Source organism: Colletotrichum tamarilloi (genome assembly GCF_030869305.1).
Source record: "Colletotrichum tamarilloi strain Tom-12 chromosome Unknown Scaffold_15.1, whole genome shotgun sequence".
NCBI classification, from domain to species: Eukaryota; Fungi; Ascomycota; class Sordariomycetes; order Glomerellales; family Glomerellaceae; genus Colletotrichum; species Colletotrichum tamarilloi.
This window is the reverse complement of record NW_026849398.1, coordinates 679,974-698,096: the sequence shown is the minus strand read 5'-3', so window position 1 is coordinate 698,096 and position 18,123 is coordinate 679,974. Positions and strand designations below refer to the sequence as shown.

At 51.7% G+C, this 18,123-nt stretch overlaps 3 protein-coding genes across 3 annotated transcripts; 2 read left to right on the top strand and 1 right to left on the bottom strand.

The window, feature by feature from the left end:
• Positions 1-5,343: 5,343 nt before the first annotated feature.
• CTAM01_05923 (uncharacterized protein) lies at positions 5,344-5,757 on the top strand (the record flags this gene model as incomplete). The annotated part of the gene is made up of 1 exon (XM_060521953.1): positions 5,344-5,757. One exon carries the CDS (start codon positions 5,344-5,346, stop codon positions 5,755-5,757), a length of 414 nt encoding a protein of 137 aa, XP_060383622.1.
• A 461-nt stretch (positions 5,758-6,218) lies between these two features.
• CTAM01_05922 (uncharacterized protein) lies at positions 6,219-8,698 on the top strand (the record flags this gene model as incomplete). The annotated part of the gene is made up of 2 exons (XM_060521952.1): positions 6,219-6,284; positions 8,642-8,698. The coding sequence occupies 2 exons, from the start codon at positions 6,219-6,221 to the stop codon at positions 8,696-8,698; spliced, it is 123 nt and encodes a 40-aa protein (XP_060383621.1).
• Positions 8,699-17,669: 8,971 nt separating this feature from the next.
• CTAM01_05921 (uncharacterized protein) lies at positions 17,670-17,883 on the bottom strand (the record flags this gene model as incomplete). Its single annotated transcript, XM_060521951.1, has 2 exons — positions 17,670-17,749; positions 17,808-17,883. 2 exons carry the CDS (start codon positions 17,881-17,883, stop codon positions 17,670-17,672), a joined length of 156 nt encoding a protein of 51 aa, XP_060383620.1.
• Between the last annotated feature and the right edge of the window lie 240 nt (positions 17,884-18,123).

The following is an 18,123-nucleotide window of genomic DNA, read 5'->3' as shown; positions in this document are numbered from 1 at the left end:
CTGCTGCGCTGCAAGATGCAGAGGAACGGCAATGACTGGTCCAAACCCGGCTTCTAGGCCCTGTGTCCTCCTCTTTCCGTGCTCTCAGAGTCAGATCTCTGTCAGCTTGGTCTTGCAATTCACCAATTCAACCAATTCCTCCTTCTCCCCGTGCGAGTTTCTATGGTCCCCCCGCGACTGAGAAAGCGGCAGGAGAGAGCGTGTGTGTGGTGCGCACCTACTGTGTGTGTGTGAGAGGGAAAGAGAGGATTGGCCAGTGGCCGCCCAGCGTAAGTGGAGCCGCCCAACCACACCACTTCCCAGGACGGAATAAGTGGGGTTCATGGCTTGGGGCTTGGTGCGAGTGATCCCCTGGGTCCCTGTGTGTGCCTGGGTCACCCCCAGGAAGTGGGGCACTGGGGCTTCGTCGTGACTGGAGCGTATTTTGCGAAACATGACCGGGGTCTATTAATAGCCCGCCCTCCAGGACCAACTAAGCAAGTACGAATAGAGAAAGAAGGAAAGAAAAGAAAAGGTCCGCAGTCCCAGTCGCGTGCATGCGCCTTGTACTTCGTAGTCGCCCGTCGTCTGGAGGTCGGCGCCAATTTTGGACCAATGGCACGCCGGGGAGTTCCAATTTGGTCACTCCTGCCGTGCAGCCTCGGTACGTACCTGGCCTGTTGGATTCAGTTCATTTCAATCTTTTTGCCTCTTGCCCTCTTCACCACTGCTGGTTCGGGTTCATGGTTCATGGTCTCATGGATCTGCCCAATGTGTGTCCCAGATCCGTTTGCCTACATATATGTCTGTTGCAATTGCTTGCCTCAGTCAGAGTTGTAGTCACGAAAGTAGAGTTGTCGATCAAAAGCTATTCAACACTAAAGATGCTGACCTGCTGCACATATGAAGTGTTCCGTCATTTCTCGCCACTGTTTGGAGTTCTTGTCCCTGATGAAGCTGCTGCCGGCGTTGGTGCCGCGTCTTAATCTCCAGAGAGGAAAAAGATCTGCCAGGGGAACATCTACACACTCCATACACGCAGTAATACCTAGCAATGCGCCGTCGCAGTGGCGGCGGGATTCCGTCTTCCATTGATGGGTGCTTATTTCCGGCTCACTGTCAGTCTAGTGTTTGTTTCTGTGCCTCAAGGCTCAGCGAAATACCTCTCTGCACTTCCTCCTCCTCCGGTTGCGTTGGTTGTTCCACTTCGCTACGAAGAGAACGCCATGAGTTTGAAATTGCTGACCTGAGAACTCCTAATCAACCTATCAAGCTGGCTTCTCAGTGACATGCAGTGGCATGTCTACACATCACACGCACGCACTTACACACAAACGGTCACAGCGATCATACACACTAGTACAACACGCAGACACGGGCTCTCAAGCCATCTGTATCCGTAATACGGGGAGTCATTATTACCGTACGGAGTAATCCAAAGACTAGAAAGAAAATGACAGGCATGTCAAAAAGGAATATAGCTCAACGCCGCCAGGACTGGGCGCAAAGTTGCGGTGCGCAACGCCCAATCACCACTATTATTTCCTCTTAGCAACCCCGAGTGCCAGCGCGAACTCCCGAGCCCCTTGTCTTGTCTTGCCCTATCCAATGGAAGTTTCCGTCTTTCTGCTCTCTGCCTCGCTGAGGCTGTGATACCGAAGAAAAGAGTCTGAACTCTGTAACCGAACAGCCGCCGTCGTCCTGTCCTGCCCTCGGCGGCGGCCTCGTCTCTGGGCTGTCAGATCTCGCCCTGGGTGACCCATATCCCGGCTGTTCCCAGTAATTGCCTGCTACTACTTTTGGCGCAGAGGGCTGGCTCATCTCTGGAGGCGAGAGCCTCCTGGCGTCCTGTGCTTTTTTTTCTTGCTTGTCTTTCCCTGCCTTGCTCCCCCTCCACCCTTGCAACGAAATACCGAGACTCTGGTGCTGCTTGTGCCCTGCGGTGCTGTGCTTCTTGGGTTCCTTGCCTAAGTGGCTCTCCGGATATTCGTGCACTCTGTACAGTCAGCATTTCCAGTCCACATAGCACATTCCTCACGAGAACCCAAAATACCCTCCACTCAAATTTGTATAGGCAAATTCCGACCGACTCTCGGCCGGGATCGTGGGTTTCCGTGGGTTCGTTGAGAGTCAGTCTGGCAAATGTCGATTGCAGATCATTCCATCATTCCAAGCCCACTATAGAACATCATCATCGCCGGGCCGTGCTTCTCATTTGACAATTGACATGTAGCCAATCTGTTGAACCAGGCCAATATCCTTACCGACAACTGGGTCTTCGATCATTAAACCCAAGCCCACCGACCTGAACTGCCCTAGTCTAGAACATGATGTTTCTGAACCATACTTCGTACGTCTGCGGTTACTACCCACAGAGTACCGACGGCTTGCGCGACATGCCACGGCCACAGCCTGCGTTTGCCCGTTCGTGCCCTTTTCTAGATGCGGCCATCACCAGCCAACCACCGGTTTCAGTTTGAACCACCATCTTTTCGAGCAAGAAAAGCCGCCGCCGCCCTTTGTGGTGCCCGCGGCTCCGGCCTTAGCCGCCAAAACATGCTCGGGATACACGCTGTCCTTTCGCTGTCTTTGCCCTTCTGAACACGCCGTAACTGAACACAGCCTTCTTTGTGGCTCCTTCCCTCGGCGGCAACGAAACGCTGCGGCCGCCTGTAGTGTGTCCTCCTCCTCCCCCTCGAGTCCATTATCTCTCTCTATTTGCACTCATCAGCTCGAGTTTGTCCCTCGGTCTCGCCGCCGGACCCCCAATTGCGGTATTCAGTTGCGCGCGGCCAGGCAAGCAAGGCAGGATGGAGACCTTTATTTCATTTGTCGGAAACAGGTACAGAGGGCTCAGTATCCGTTGGAAGTTGATGGCCCCCCCCTACCTAAGTCGGTAAGAGCCACTATAGAGCTACACCCGATCTAGAATTTTGCAACTTCTCCATAGAGTCCATTCTCTCTCCTAAATCAAGGGACCTTTTGGACGAACGAAAATGGAGGTATCCGACTTTGGGGCTCAGTTGACCTATACTACGGATATTCCGTTCCACGTACAAAGAACCGCCCACCCACTCTGTAGGCGCAGGCTTTTATCTGTCGGCGGCTGACCGAGCAGAGGGGGGAGACGCGTCGTAGCCAGTCCCGTGGGATAGTTCGACGTTCGTCTCCATTCTGTGACCCTCGTCTTGCCAGGGATTAGGTTGCCAGTCACCCCAATTCACACTTCTCACAGGATAACGGCTCGCTACATCTTTCTCGAGTAGAGAGGATCGACATCACGAGTCACATGGAAAAGATACTCTCTTTTCCGGTAGGCTGATTATGAGAAAGAAAGAAAAAGGGCCAATCTCCCAGCTGGCACCCAAGGTTTATCGCTTGACAGGTTGGAAGCGGCTAGGGAATTCGATCGACTCTGGCCTCGTGGCAATACTAGGAACCAGAGACAAGATTGACAAGCCACACCTAAAGGCAACATTCCAGAGTCTCCCAGGGCGGCAGGCCTACCAGAGAGAAAGAGAAGCCGAAGGGGGGCACTCAGGGGCAGACGGGGGGTGGTCGGGTTGTCTTGTCAGGAAACCTTTTTCCCTTTGAACTGCTCTTTTTCATTCAAGTGAGGGCGAAAATCCCGTTCTTGACAACCAGAGACATCCCTCCTCCAGTCTTGCCAGCCAGATCCCTGCGCGTCCTCGTATGGGAGATGCCGAGGCAGGGCAGAGCCATCGTGGCTCCTCCATGGATGATACCTCTACCTGACGGAGGGACGGCTATAATGATCGATATTGTCTCTTTTTCTTCTTCCTTTTGCCAGAATTAGGAACACTATAGCCGGCGGCTCGTATATGTGTGTTCCTCTATTTACCCACGCTCACCGTTCGTCAATCTCTCGCAAGATAGATGGGATATCCACCGTCCCTCTTCGTCCCATGTATTGACTCACCCATCCTCCTCCATGCCCCCCCCCCCCCCCCCGTCTCATACTATAACGGCGGTGATGGTGGGGAGAAGAGGGGGGGAGGACACCGGCGTCATCATTTGCATCATCGCGACAACAAAGCAGTTGAAAGAAACGACGTTGACGTTGAAGAGCCTGGACGCGTTGGTCACATGGAAAACGGAGAAATAAAGAACGCTCGGATGCTGATACAACATCGTGGTCCTGAACTACAAGCAGAGCCTCCTGTTTTTCCCCCTTCCCCTTGTTGGATCACCGCATGAACTCCAGATGGTAACCCCGTCTTTTTTTTGTTTCTTGACAACGGGTTGGACGCTCGCAACACAGCAGGGTCATGTTTGCGGCAGACATTCGGCAAGCGGCAACGTAACACGGCGCGGGCGCCCAGCCAGCTCATCCCTAAAACATTCTCAGACTTGAACCAACTCATCGCAATTTCGCGATCGTAGATCAGGAAAATAAAACTCGGTAAAAAAAAACTGTTAGCGGGAACGACCTGCGAGTCTGCGACAAAGTAAAATCACGAGACTAGGTACGGACACAACAGCGTAGTAGTGTGCGATCGATCTTGCATTCCCTCCAAACCCTTTTAGCCATAGGATATACTATGAGAGCTTTTCCCTATGGTTTTTGTTTTTGTTTTTTGTGGCTTGCTCATCCCGCTGAAGGAGCACTGCAGCAAATGATTCAGGTTGGCTTTTGCCTCGTTCATACTGTGCTGCCTTGCCTCTCTTGGGTGTAAGTGTACAGTGTTCCCACGGTCGAGAGTTTTAAGAGGGAGAGAGAGGCAGAAACGAGTCTGTTGCGAGTCGCCGCCCCCACATCCTGCAGCTTTCCAATCTGGCGCTGCATGGGAGATTGGGAGCGTCGGGCCCTTGGTGTGAAATTTGAAGCTATTTTCCTCGACGTCTTGGCAGAATCTGAAACGAACAGGGATTGAACACCCCCTGAGTCGTCAGGGGGCGTGCGCCTTGGGTTTGATCCACTCCCGCGAGTCCGAAAAAAGAAGTGGCAGCGGCAACCTGCGCCAGAGCTCTGATTGGTCGCAAGGTTGACGGTTGCGTTACGGAGTACTTGGGAAGGAGAATCACCGCCAGCTGGCAACCACTTCCACTTCGTCTCTGAGGTGCAGTCTTCATCACCAACAACCTGGGAAAACACCAAGAACCATCGGCGAGCACCTCGGCTTCGGAAGGCAGGCCCAGAAGCACTAGAATGGAGAGTCCGGGGGACGGAGCCCTGATCACCACAGACCCAGCCAGGCCCCCTTCCTCGGAGCGAAGCAGGAAGGGAAGATCCAATGATCACCAGTTTCCTATCCGTATTTTGTAACAAAATAGTGGCAAAAAGAAGGAGCGGCAACTGCGCCAGAGGGGGGGGGGGGGGATGCATGGAAAGGGCAACCAAGGATGGGATATCGAAAAGTCGGTCTGTTCATCCCGCCAACACTCCCATGCCCTGCTTTTCCACAGGGAACATCCCATTCTGCCATCTCTTCCCTTAACTCACCTACCGCAGTACGCATGCGACATTGCTTCATCATCTTTCTTCACAACTTACTCACTTCTCTCCTCTGCAGCATGCGCCATGCCCGCGTCTATTTTAGGCGTCTATCTTCCGCAAATTACGACTCTGCAGGTGACCCTTTCCGGCGTACCACCGATACTCATTACCTAAGTACAGGCTACAGATGCTATCAACTCTCTGCGCGCCTCATGTACAATCCTGCCACAGGCGAGCATTCTTGCTTCTTTCTACTGCTCCAGGGCTCTCTCTCAAGTTTCAAAACGAGCCACTGGCGCCCCGGCAGATCTTCCACCTGAAGAGGAAATGGGGCCTACAAGAACCCTCAAATGTCGTTAACCCAGACCCCTTCCCCTGGTCACAGTCTGTGTGACCCTTCTGCCCAGTAAATCCGGGGCTGTTTTAGCTGCCCGGACTCATCTGCAAAAGGACAGCCGGCCGTTGATACATGCTCAAGTCAGTGCCAGTTTAAGCCTCGTTCGGAATTCCCGTTTAATGATGAGCCTCACCAGCTTAGGGCTCGCCGGCCCAGAATGAGAATGAGCAGAAAATAAGGGACATTTTTTCCAGCGCACATCCAAATCTTGTCGAGCAGCACCAAGTAATCTAACAAGAAATCTTGTTTGAACCTAGTGGCTATTGCTACCCAATTATGTCACTGCCATCCTGAGCGTCACGAAGAAACACCAGGCGCAAAAGGGCACGACAAACTTCTCGTCTCCGTCTCTCCCCCACCGTGCGCGATGAAGACGATGGCACGATGCACATCATCCAGTTCGCATCCAACTATGCCATTCCCGCCCACTCCGTCCCGTCCGCCATTTCGGTCGGTGGGCTTAGCTCTCCCGGCTCCCGAAATAAACCGTCACCTCATTTCGTCCCGTACGGTCCACGGATACCGGGCGACGCGTATCCTTCGTACAGATAAAGCTTGTGCCAGCGCGTACAGAGTACGTGCGTTCCTTTCAACGCATAACGGTTAATATCAATAAGGCATTCAAAGTCAAGCCCCCCATTTCCAGCCGGTGCCCCCTCCACGTCCGTCGTCACGGTACGCTGTGCTGTCACGGGTGGGAACCGTGGGAAGGACCTTGGACCATCAGGCGAACCTCTCGCGTTCACATCTCTACCTAGTGTATATCAAGGCCCATGACAATATCTCCGCCCGATCTCGATCCTTCATTCGACGACCTTGGACCTGCCATCTCCACCGTCTTCGGGTGTCTTCCCTAATATCAATCTACGCCGGAACTCTGCTTCAACTCTCCAACAACGCGCACCCATGTCTCGAGAGTCTGAACTTCTGAAGGCCCCCCCCAGTCCGTTTTAATTTGCCAAAGGGGCCCTACTCAGCCGAGCCTCAAATTCATTGCCGTTTTAGGACGGTGCCTGCCCCGAAGACTGTGTTATTGCTCCTAATTCTGATGCCCCGTCGCCCCAGCAATGCAAGACGGACGTTCAGGCAATAGGCATTGACCAGCCAGCCCTGAGCCGCTCTCCCAAGTTCTGGATGCGTAGCGAACGCGCCCATTGCTGTCCTCTTTTGTCGACGTCGTTGCAACTCGCGCCTCGTCAGAGCCTCGTGCTCCAGTTCTCGAACTCGCTATTGTCAAGACGGAGACGACGCTGGGATCGTTCCCGCCCTCCGTCTCCGTCTCGTCTCACCGACCGCGCAGCATTGCACCAACACAACGCACGCCGCGTCTGCTTGCTCAGCCCTGAAAGGCACACGCAAACATGGCGCTGTTACTTCATGCATTCACGGTTCTTTTTCCAGTCCAGAATTTGGTCGGGCCATCCCAGCTTGTCTGCCCTCTGTCTGCGGCTCCTTGCAACCCTGCAGCCAACTCTATCTCATCCACGTCTCCCCGATCACCATCGCTGGACCACAGATATAGTGTTCAGATACGTACAACGCCACTCTCCATCAAGTCCCATTGTCCCAGCCTTGGGCTCTTTGCCGTTGAGGGTCGCGTTGGGCCTCGTCACCTTTACGGTTTCGAACAGATACCGCGTCAGAGGTTGACAGCAACGAATTCCCAATCGTCCCACCACGGGCCGTATCATCAAACGACACTGAAGCCACCCGGGCGACGTTTTACTCGTCGGTCTTCCTCTCTCAAAAAGGGCTCTCTACATTTCTTGGTCGAGGATCCTCCTCGTCTCAGCTCCGTTGAAAGCACTGGTCTGTGTCTGTCGTCTGCCATCCCAAAAAAAGTTTGACGATTTCTCTTTCGCCAAACTTGAAGTTGCGGATCAAACACGCGGTTTGCTAGCATGACTGTGGTCCCTCTTCCCTATCCCCTCCCAGCCCCAGCCCCCAGCCCCCAGCCCCCCTTGAAGACAACCACCCCAGGCACAGGCACGGACACGAAACCGGCGACATGCTGTTTCAGCGTCCACCTTTCGTCCACTTCGTTCACGACCACGTCGCCCTAGCGACTATGCACGTGAGTTTCCGAGAACAACAGTAACGCAAGCTCACTCGGTTCGGTAACAGTGCCTCCCCTTGCTCGTGAATCCGTCGAGAAAGACATGGCACAATGGGTAATGATACAACGCGAGGTCCAACATACTTGATCAAGACGGGGCGTGATATCGGGCGCGGGCAGTGAGGTGGTTGTTTCCGGGACGCTCCCTCCACTACGTGATCCTAGCCCTCCTCACTATTGAATCTTTTCTTGGGACGCAGTTGTCCTTCGTCCGTTGCCGCCGCTGCTGCCCGAGACTACAAGGCAAGGCAAGGCAAGGTACCTCTGACTTTTGTCGATGCGTCCACTTGAACCTTCCCACCACACCAAACCACTCTCCTGGTAACACCACTGCTTGAGAACTTTAGTCTGGCAGTGCCGTGCCTTGTGTGCTTGTTGCTGCGTGTTGCTCCGGTGTAGTGTACTATGTATGTATGGTGTATGATGTGGACTTTTTTAAGGTTGACATCTGTAACCCGATCACGACAATCATTTACAGGGAGTGATCCACGGCCGGACAACCCCTCTTTCTGCCCGGCGCTGCGCGCAACACACGAGGCGGGACGGGCAAGGCATACTCTGGAGGTTCTACTGACTTTTCTCTGCTGCCTGACGTAGAAACCTGGGTGAAGGTGGTGGAATATGCCACACTTAAGCTGAGCTTTACCACGCGCGGCCCCTCTTCCACCCAATCTCCTCTCTCCTCTCGCAGAGCTCTCAAGCTCTCTCCCCAGGAGCCCGCTCCGGTGAGATCGAGCTCGAAAAGTAAAAGGGATAGTTAGAAGGGTGAAGCTAGCCGACTTAGCTCGGGTAGAAAGGGAGAAAGGGCGCCACCAAGCGACTCGGGAAATCAAGGGTCCTTTTCCCAAGATCAACGAAGTCGAGACCATACGAAGTCGAGACCATACGAAGTCGAGACCATACGAAGTCGAGACCATACGAATTCGAGCCACGGCCTGGCATATCCCCGGAATCTGGTTCAGAATCGACTAGTGCGTGGGAAATGTCCCGTCCGCTGGCGACGGCGGCGACAAGTGGAAAAGAGAGTAGGTGCTGTAGTAGTAGTCTTCGTAGACGGCGTGTGTGGAAAGTCCCGTGTCCGATTAAGAGTCCTGATTCTTCGCTCTCCGCCCGTACGCCCGCCCATGCGCCCCCCGCGCCCTCGGCCGCGCCAGCTCTGCGTTAGACCTGTTTGGTATCGGTGAGAGTGTTTGGAGGAGGCTTTTTGTTGCGATTTACCTACCGAATGCGGAAAGTCTTGCTTCCAGCGAGCGGCGGATGGCGATAACTCAGTATGGATCGGGGGGTAGTGAGGATGGAGAGTTCATTGAGTATATGAGGGATCGAGTCGAGTTTCTCTCCTCATCCAACGGCTGGATCAATATTGTCCCATCAATTGTTACGTAGGTCATCATATTCCTTCATAATAGATACTACATAGAGTCGTGTGAATTGCCCGTAATGAGTATTGTCCCTCGAGGTGCCATTAATACCTGGTGAACAAGTTCACTTTATACGCCCCCGGGAACAAGCCAAGTCAAATCATGTTTATAGTTCCTTGAGAGTAATAGCTCGTTCAAGAGCCGTGGTCTGTTAAAAGGTAAACTGAGGCGAGGTGAGGGGAGGTGAACTATCAAGTGGCTCTGTCCCCCGTATCCCCGACGCCGATCTTGCTGAGGCGGGGCTCGGAGGGGAGGGGGTTTGACCACCGGGTGGTGCGCGCCGGCCAGTATCCCCGCTTTTTACGTTTGGATGCGCCGGCCTGGCCCGCCGCCGTCGGGTCATGCATGAGTTTGAAGATATTTTGCAGCTGTCCTCGATGTCATCATTCTCTGGCGGAAGAGGTCTTTGTCGTGTCGCTTATTTTTAGTTATTGCATTCCTTCTTTGATGAGACTGAGTGTTCATTCTGGTTCTGCTTTGGTTAAAGAGCTAGGTACGTCATGGAGGACCAGGGCGGATAGGATATGAATACCTTACTTTCAAATAGACGATGGCGGTAAACAGCAAGCAAATTTTTATAATAACTGCCCGTAAGCGATGAGGTATCGGCGGCTAGGCTTTGTCTCCTTGTCTGCCTTGATTGGTTATCGTGTTCTCTTTGACTACGCGCGAGGGGGGGGGGGGGGTTAGCCAAAGCTTTTTTTCTGTTAGCCGGCCGGTGAGGTCGGTTACAATTGATCTTTCTACAGACTTTCGAGCAAGTTTACAGTCTTTGTGTACCTCAAGCGCGCGCATAGGGCGAACCCTTTGTGTTCTTCGATTTCGACCTCGAGTCGTAAGGGGCCGGGGTCGTTCGAGAGGGTTCGTGAAAATCTGGTCGAAAGGAGCAAAGTGCAGCTTAGACGTTAAGGCGGCGGCGGAGGCAGCGGTGGTATTGATGGTATATACTTCTCATGAACATGTACTCTGGTAATGACGAGTCTCTGGGTACCTAGTGGCTATAGTTTTAGAGACGGTAGGTCTGATGGGAATTTCACTACCTTCCTTTTCATGATGAACAATGAGCTCAATTGAGCATGAATATTGTGAAGTTTCGACTGGTATATGATGCTTTATCCCCTTCGATTCTCCTGCCTTTGAATCTTGACTGGCTTTTACTTTGAGTCTGCTCTGAGTAGGTTACTTATCTATGGACTTCTTCATAACCATGAAATCCTCACGTGCTCTTATAAGGGGCTGAACCCGTGTAAAACTGGCATCGCCTGAAGGCGTACAGCCAGATTTTCAGCGGTCCTCGTACAAAATCGTGAATGTTTTGCTATTGTATCACGATGCTCAGGTATTCTTGACTACGTGGGTGCGAAGTCCGTACGCAGCGTCAGAAGTTTTGGCCCAATCTATCGCCACATGCCATATCTAGGGACGTGAGGGGAATAAATCATGATGTGTCAGTTTACAAATGTTGGAAAAGCTGCCTGCTGTCAAAATTATCTCAGATCCCTCCGTAAAATCTGAATTGAGCGTGCCCATCACCTAGGTGTCTATCATTCATTGCGCTTTGTGTGGTTCGCGAGGACTCGACTGGAACTCTGGGGCTGCGAGGCTGTCAAACGATTGTACGAGTCCATTGCCTATAGTCAAAACACAACTCAAACTATGCCGAGATTAATCTGAAAGCAGGAGGGATTCGCTGAGGGTCGCTCCTGATAAGGCGTCTGCGCACACATTCGCAAGACATAACGTACTTGACCACGAAGTGCGTGCCGTTTCTGATGCCATTGGGAAGACATCATCTCTGAACTCTTTCCAGGTATCTTTTGTAGTCTTTAGCAGTGTTACTCGACCCAGTAGCTTTTCTAAGGAGTCATGCACAGAACTCGGTTACATTTTGCCAGATTCTTGGTGAATAGCTATAGCTTGCGTCATACGATCATTGCCAAAGTGGCCAAACTCCAGCCTCATTCAACTAACAAGAGCCCTATTCAGCGGTCTTACGGGAGGCCTCAATGATCTCATCAACTACAATGCTCAAGTTAGATCACAATCAGAGAGCTATGAAAGTCCCAAACCTCATAACGACGTCTATACCCTAGATACCCTCTGGGGGCCCGAACCTACCTATGCGGGTTGGTGGGGGGGGGGGGGGGGGGGTTCAAAAGAGGTCCTTGCTTCTGCCTATTAATGTACTATGCTGTATACGCATCCTTCTGCCCGTATAATCGAGAGAGTCTGTACCAATAGTAATATGACCTCTGAGGTCAGCATTATTATTCAAAACCACGATACTCTGAAGCATCTGTTCTAATTCTCTGTTCAAGTATTCAGAATGATCATATGAGTACAGGGTGGGTCGATTCTGAACAAAGAAAATAGAAGGACGAAGGAGCATTGTGCTCGGGTTGTACTAAACACACATACTGATGTGGTTACTACATGTTCCGGGAGGTGCCTATGAGGCATAAGGTCATTGAGCGTGCAGTCTGTTGGAGCACTGTTGAACCCCCCCTCCCCCTAGCCCGCGTAGGTAGTCTTGCGATGGACTGGCCTGAAGCCCGAGAATGCAGGATCGGCTACAAGGTTGTTGAGTTCCCCCTTTGCATTTTGTTGATAAGAGTCACAGGGCAGGAGAGACCAGAAGCCTGGCCACGAGCACTTTTGCCTGGTCTCTGCAGGCCTTCTACGGCCTGTCTCAAGCGAAAACTCTGATGAAAGCACATACGGTGGAGAGACTAGATGTCTATTTTAAAGAATAGAGAAGGAGTATGAGTGATCACTGCCCTGATACAGTACCATTCATGACGGAGACCTGCCTCGCCAATATCCGTCTTCCATCACATGAAGGCAGTCAAGCTTTCCAACCAAACACCCTTGGCAACCATTAATACTAAGGATAAAACAGTCTTTTTTTCTATAGTTCTCCCTCAATATTTGAAAATTTGGCGGTCTTGAATCTGTCAAAGATTTTGCGCCGTTTTAAGAGGGGTGTAACTGGCCCTCAATAAGTCTTGTTGACAAAGATCTATCCCAAGAGACTACTGCCCGGTAGACGATACTCAACGGAGTTGGAAGATGTCGGGAGTTCTTACACCAGGCTGACGAGGTGTGACGATGTAGAAGTAATTTTGACAGTGTCTGCCTGGGAAAACTGCCAGTCAGAGGTTGAGTTCCAATCGTCCTGGTTCTTACAGCACAGGAACCCTGCCAGTGGTTGTAACACAAAGCAATTGTGATTGTCATTTTTGATCAAGAAACGAAAATCCCCCTTGGATGAGCACTTATATGGACCAGTGATTACCTGCCTCTCCTACAAGTTTCCTCTTCATGCTTATCTTCCTTCCCTCTGCCTCTCTCCCCAGTGTCATTCATCTGTGGCTCTTCACTCGGCGAAGAGAATGCTATAAAAGACTCTTGAGATCGGGAAGAGTAAGAATTCTGCGTTGCATCACATCGGATACCCAGACTACACACATCTGTTCTGATGCTGATGTGGATCGACACGCATGTTTTACTACCCTCGGAACACCTGGCTACCTTTTGATCCGGCTCTTTTGTTCTCTGTGTGAACGCAATTATGATCTATGACAAATCGGAAGTAAAACTAGTTACGATAGTGCTGTTGAGAACTAACTTTCAGGCTCACAAGATCAGGTCGGAGACGGGAAGAACATTTTCCCTGCCGGCTTGAGATACTATGAAAACCTTTATATGCCCCTTGATTTCCACGGTGACTTGACCCGATATCTGGCATTCGGCAAGGTGAGTTCGAATGACCCAGTTTCTCTATGAATCAACTCACGTACTAGAAGGTACCGCCACTCCGCACAGCGGTAGAACTAATGGAGAAGAAGACAATACGTGTATAGAACTAGGAAAGCGCCCCTATTCCCATAAGATATGAACTCAAGGCTCTATCATACGACAAATTCTTCATCATTTTTCTCAGAGATACCAATTTCAAACACCCTAAAGGACGACAGAAACGCCTCGAGACTCGAAAAACCTCGACGAACACGAGCAAACCACAAAACGCGGTGACCAGAGAGGGAAAATCACACGCTCGATCCAACATCCTCAACTATCACGACACTAGTGTTCGTCAATCTCACTATGAATCAATACGCTGCAGTTGAAGGACCTCCAAAAGCCTGTATGTTTCCGCCCTTTGAGCCAACCCTGGGCTACCACGGAGTTGACCTTTGCAAAGGCCGATGTGGCAAGCCTGTTATCAATGGCATTTGGGGGATGGTTTCTTAGCAAGGCCATCTAAGCTCGCAATTAATTCCATCGCCACCAGAATGTCAGAAACACCGCAAAAACGGCTATCTTGGATCAATCAGCAGTGCCACCGTCCTCGGCATCAATACTACCGCTCCTTGGACAACACGGGCCCTTGGATACCTCCAGTAAGCAAGCCCACCCACCAGCCTGATCAGCTCTACACCTCTCCGGAGATTTCCTCAGCTCTGTAGATTCAAGGCGGACAAACCTTGAACTGAGAACAAGCCAAGATCTAGATGCTCTTCTCACGAGGTTTTTCTTCGCTCGCCGTGTCTCCGAAAAGCTTGGCCCGGACAAGAAACCTCGGATACCGGAAGAGCCAAGCGTACCAAGACCAACAGAACTTGTAGGAGTTCACAGATCGAATGGATACTTACGATTCTCTCGCGAACAAATATCGTATGGATGTTGGCAGTTCCTTGGCGGACGAAAACCGCCCTTCCCATATCAGATGGGAATCTACTGAGAGGAACATCATATTCGGCACCATCAACACAAAATCCCAATCACGCATGATGGTGAATAAAGTCCCAGAGTAATAGGAAAGGATGGAGGGGGGATAACGTCCTCATCATTCACGCACGCATCGGGAATCCAAAGGAGGGATGCAGAGTTGGGATGGAACATCCGTATACCATTCCCTTCAGGTAGGTCAAGGAAGAAGAGACATACAGGGCTGGTGAGGGTGGCTGGGTGATCGAGGAGAACCACGACCGAGCAACGAAGATGGGCTTCAAACCAGCCAAGAAAGTACTCACAAGAGCCGGATGTCAGATAATGCGTCCAATCAACCGATGGCTCTCATGATTAAACTTCGCCCTGCGAATAAACTTTTGGAGACGGGATGACTGCCTACCCGCCCGTCCATCCGCGAGCTTCAGAGGACATGATATCTCGGATCGAGCCTCAGAATAAGGCTCTCTCTTGACCCTTTCCTCAAATCTAGCCTTCGGACTTATGACATCCGATTCAAGTTGCAAGGCTTCTTACCCTTTGTTGCAGTCATCATTGGAGAGCAATCAAGGACTCAGCCGGCGACTTGACGGCAAGCAAATCGCGTATCAGAATATGAAGATGCGTTGGTCAACTGCACTCCAAGAGACGTCCATCATTCGAGAGTATCACGCAATGATAACGATTACTTCGTAGGGAATAGACGCAACAAAGAGCATCGCATAATCCAATACTTGGATATGCTTGACAAGAAAAGGGGGAAGATGCCCGGCCACGCAAGCCTCAAACAAGTTGAACTCTCAACCGTGAGATCGAACCCATGGTTCGTCCAGAGTGCCCGCCTCCAGACATACGACTCAAGAGATATAGGAGGACCACATAAATGTTTCGTTTGGTTCCGCGCATTCGAGATCCGTGGATGCTGGCTAGCGTTATGAGGCCATAGCCACTCTTCGGCCGTGACTGCCTTTCCTCGGGATATGTTTGCCGACTATATGTGAGGTTGTCTATGTTCACCGGAACGTTTACCGAAGTGTTCCGGGGTCTATTCTCAACTAGGGCTTACTGGAATCTGACGCCCATCAGACTTGGATACATAGAAAATTACTGCGCCCTGTTCAAGCACCCGCTTCGTCAAAGACCGCTAGGTGAGCTTATTCACAGGTCTTCCCGACTTCATTGGACTTCCAACTCATTTTGCTGACGCGCAACCATCAGGCGGGAAGACCGTGCGGCTGCAAGTATCCCTGCTCGTATCCGTACGAGAGGAGGAAGAACCGGACCATTGCGAACGCGGCTGATGGGCCCATAGTGTTCTTGTTGTGCTGCTGGTTTCGAACCCAAGGGAGAGGATTGCCAAACGACCCAAGTGATTCTATGTCGATATGTGATGCTCATTAGCGACGATCAAGTGCACCCCTGCGTGTTATGACAAGCAAAGGGAAACTTTCTTTTCAAGCAGTGTAAAGGGGCAATACACCACTACGGCAAGGCTCTTCCTTTCGATGTCAGAATATGGTCGGGAGAAGGCAATGTATCCGCTGTGACCGTGGAATGCCGCGGACAGCGGTAGCCGCTCAAACTACTTTTAGGACCCTGGCGATGGTGAAGGTAGAATAATCTTTGGCCGAAGAAGTGATGGGACATGCGTGCTGATGCATTTGATAAGTTCTATCACTGCTTCTTGGGTGGTAGCAGAAATAGTTTAGAGAGCATGGTTTGGTTTAGTGTCGCACGACTGAAGAAATGCAATGCATGTCTCGTTTGATGTGGTTGGAAAGGTTGAGACACACTCGATGCGGAGTGCGATGTGGCTTTGGAGCCACAGGAAACCGACTTTCTCTAGAATGTGATATTGCAGCCGATCTTTCACACGACTCAGTACTTCTAAGTTCTGGAACCTAGGAAATTAGTTGATCGCCCCAGCTGTATCCGTATCCAGTTCAGATATACGAACGGGCGAGCGGTATTGCGTTTCCTGCTTGAGGTTTGCGTGGCTGGCAATTCTGCACCTCATCGAAGTCTCATTCTAGTATCCTGGTCGTCGAGCCCCGGTTTGACGGTGATCGGCATCGCTAGCGTCTCCATCTCATAGGGACAGCAAATATCACCCAGGTTGAATCCATGTTTGCTTTGCGTGGAAGCCAACTATGCCATTTGGACACCTCCCCAGCAGCAACAATTAGTCCAGAAGAAAGGCCGTCGGAGAGGCTGCAAGCACTCGAGTGGTAGCACAAAGAATAAAACTGGCTGCGCGTTGGCGCGGATAACACAGTGGCGGGTGTTTCGCTCCTCCTGCATGTTGGGAGTCAAGTCACTGGTGATGACCTGCAGACCCCTTGTGACTGCATATCCGGGGGTCTGCATTCCGTAATGTCATTTCTCTGCCGTGGCGAGGAGTCGAGGACTCGGATCTCGAGGAAGTGGAAAACTGCAAAGTGACAGGTCGGCGCCGTCGCAGGTGGATTGCGAGGAGAGGAGCTCGAGCCTCGTCCCATGTTGCATTGGTGCCGACTAGCTTGGAGGAAACAGAAATTAGTTGGGGAGCACTGAGCGCAAAATGACAGAGGCACCCTTTGGCAGGCAGCTGTCAATCAGACGTCTGCATTTGCGGCCGTCGTGCCCCCACGAGTCCGAGTGTGAATCCAAAAGATTTGGCTGCGAGGTTTCGTCTGTTGTCTGTTCATACGGGTAGATCATCTCAAGAGACGAGCCCGATGTGACTAATCTTCGTATACCTAGCCATAAACGAGTGGAGTGCCGCCTCATGCCTCGGAATGCTTATGTTCTTTCGATCGAATTTGGCACAAATTACCTATCACCTGATCCCCCTATCTTGCCGGCCGTTGAGAAGGGTTTGCAAATTCTGCCAGCGTTATACTCAGCTCTCTATTGCGAGTGTTTTCTCCTGCTCTTATACAGAGATTGGTACGGAGTAGACAGGATCCAGATTCTGCGACCCGGAATCTTGGAGCAGTACGGACAGAGTAGCAGCGCTGCAGCATCGATGTTCCATGTTTGAGACAGGCACGAGTCCAAAGCCCGTGACCTCTTTGGCTTGGTTTGCAGCTGAAGTTGAGAAACGCTAAGACGACCGTCAGCGATGGTTTGACCGAAGCTAGAGGCTGGCTTGGAACCGGTCGAGGAGCCATCCCCTATTTCAGCTGGGCCAACCAGCCACCTCGAATGGTCGAGCTGTGAGTGACATCAAAGACCCCTGGAGGCTTGTTGCCCGAGAGCCGCAAATCCCTGTCCTCACAGCTCATTTGTCCTGATTAAGGTGCTGGACTTCCCTGCGGCATCTCCACCAAAATGGTCTTGGCCTTTTTGTTTTCTCAACGGCGGGACTCGGGGCCTTTGGTCTGTCTGGTATCCGTACCTGTGAGAGGGAGAGAGAGGGAGAACCCAGGTTTCGAGCATACGATATCTTTAGAGATGATAAGAAGCAGTCGAAGCAGTCGCGGCTGAAGATCTGGATCATACGTACGGAGTACGCCGTGAAGTAGAAATATGGTGCCAGTATTCCGTACTCCTGACAGTGCCTGTCCATGGGTCTATAAACAAAATCTATGGCTGGTGGATGTCGAGGTTAAGCGGAGTGAGGGAAGAGGGCGGTGTGTTGATGATTGGTGCCTCGACCCATTTCACTGCTCGGCAACGAAATCAGAGGGACAGGTTTACCGGAGAGGTGGCGGGAGCGCATACGGCCCGCCATAGGGATCCACGAAACCCATCTGCTGGCGGCTTCTGGATGGTTGTCTGCCGCGTTGAAGTGGTGCATTGTGGATGCGGTTGATATGTATGCCGCTTTTGGTGGCCGGGGTCGTCAGGCGAGGATCACGGCTGAAGCCTGAAGCACATGGGCATCAGTCAGGACTCAGGACTCAGGAACCGGGGCAGGCGTGGAATTGTGACGAGGTAAGATGTGCTGTACTTTCTGTATGCCAGGTCTTCGAGAGGGTAGTATCCGTAGCATCTAGAAGCAGAAAGTTTGAGACGAGGTTGAACAGAGTTACAAATG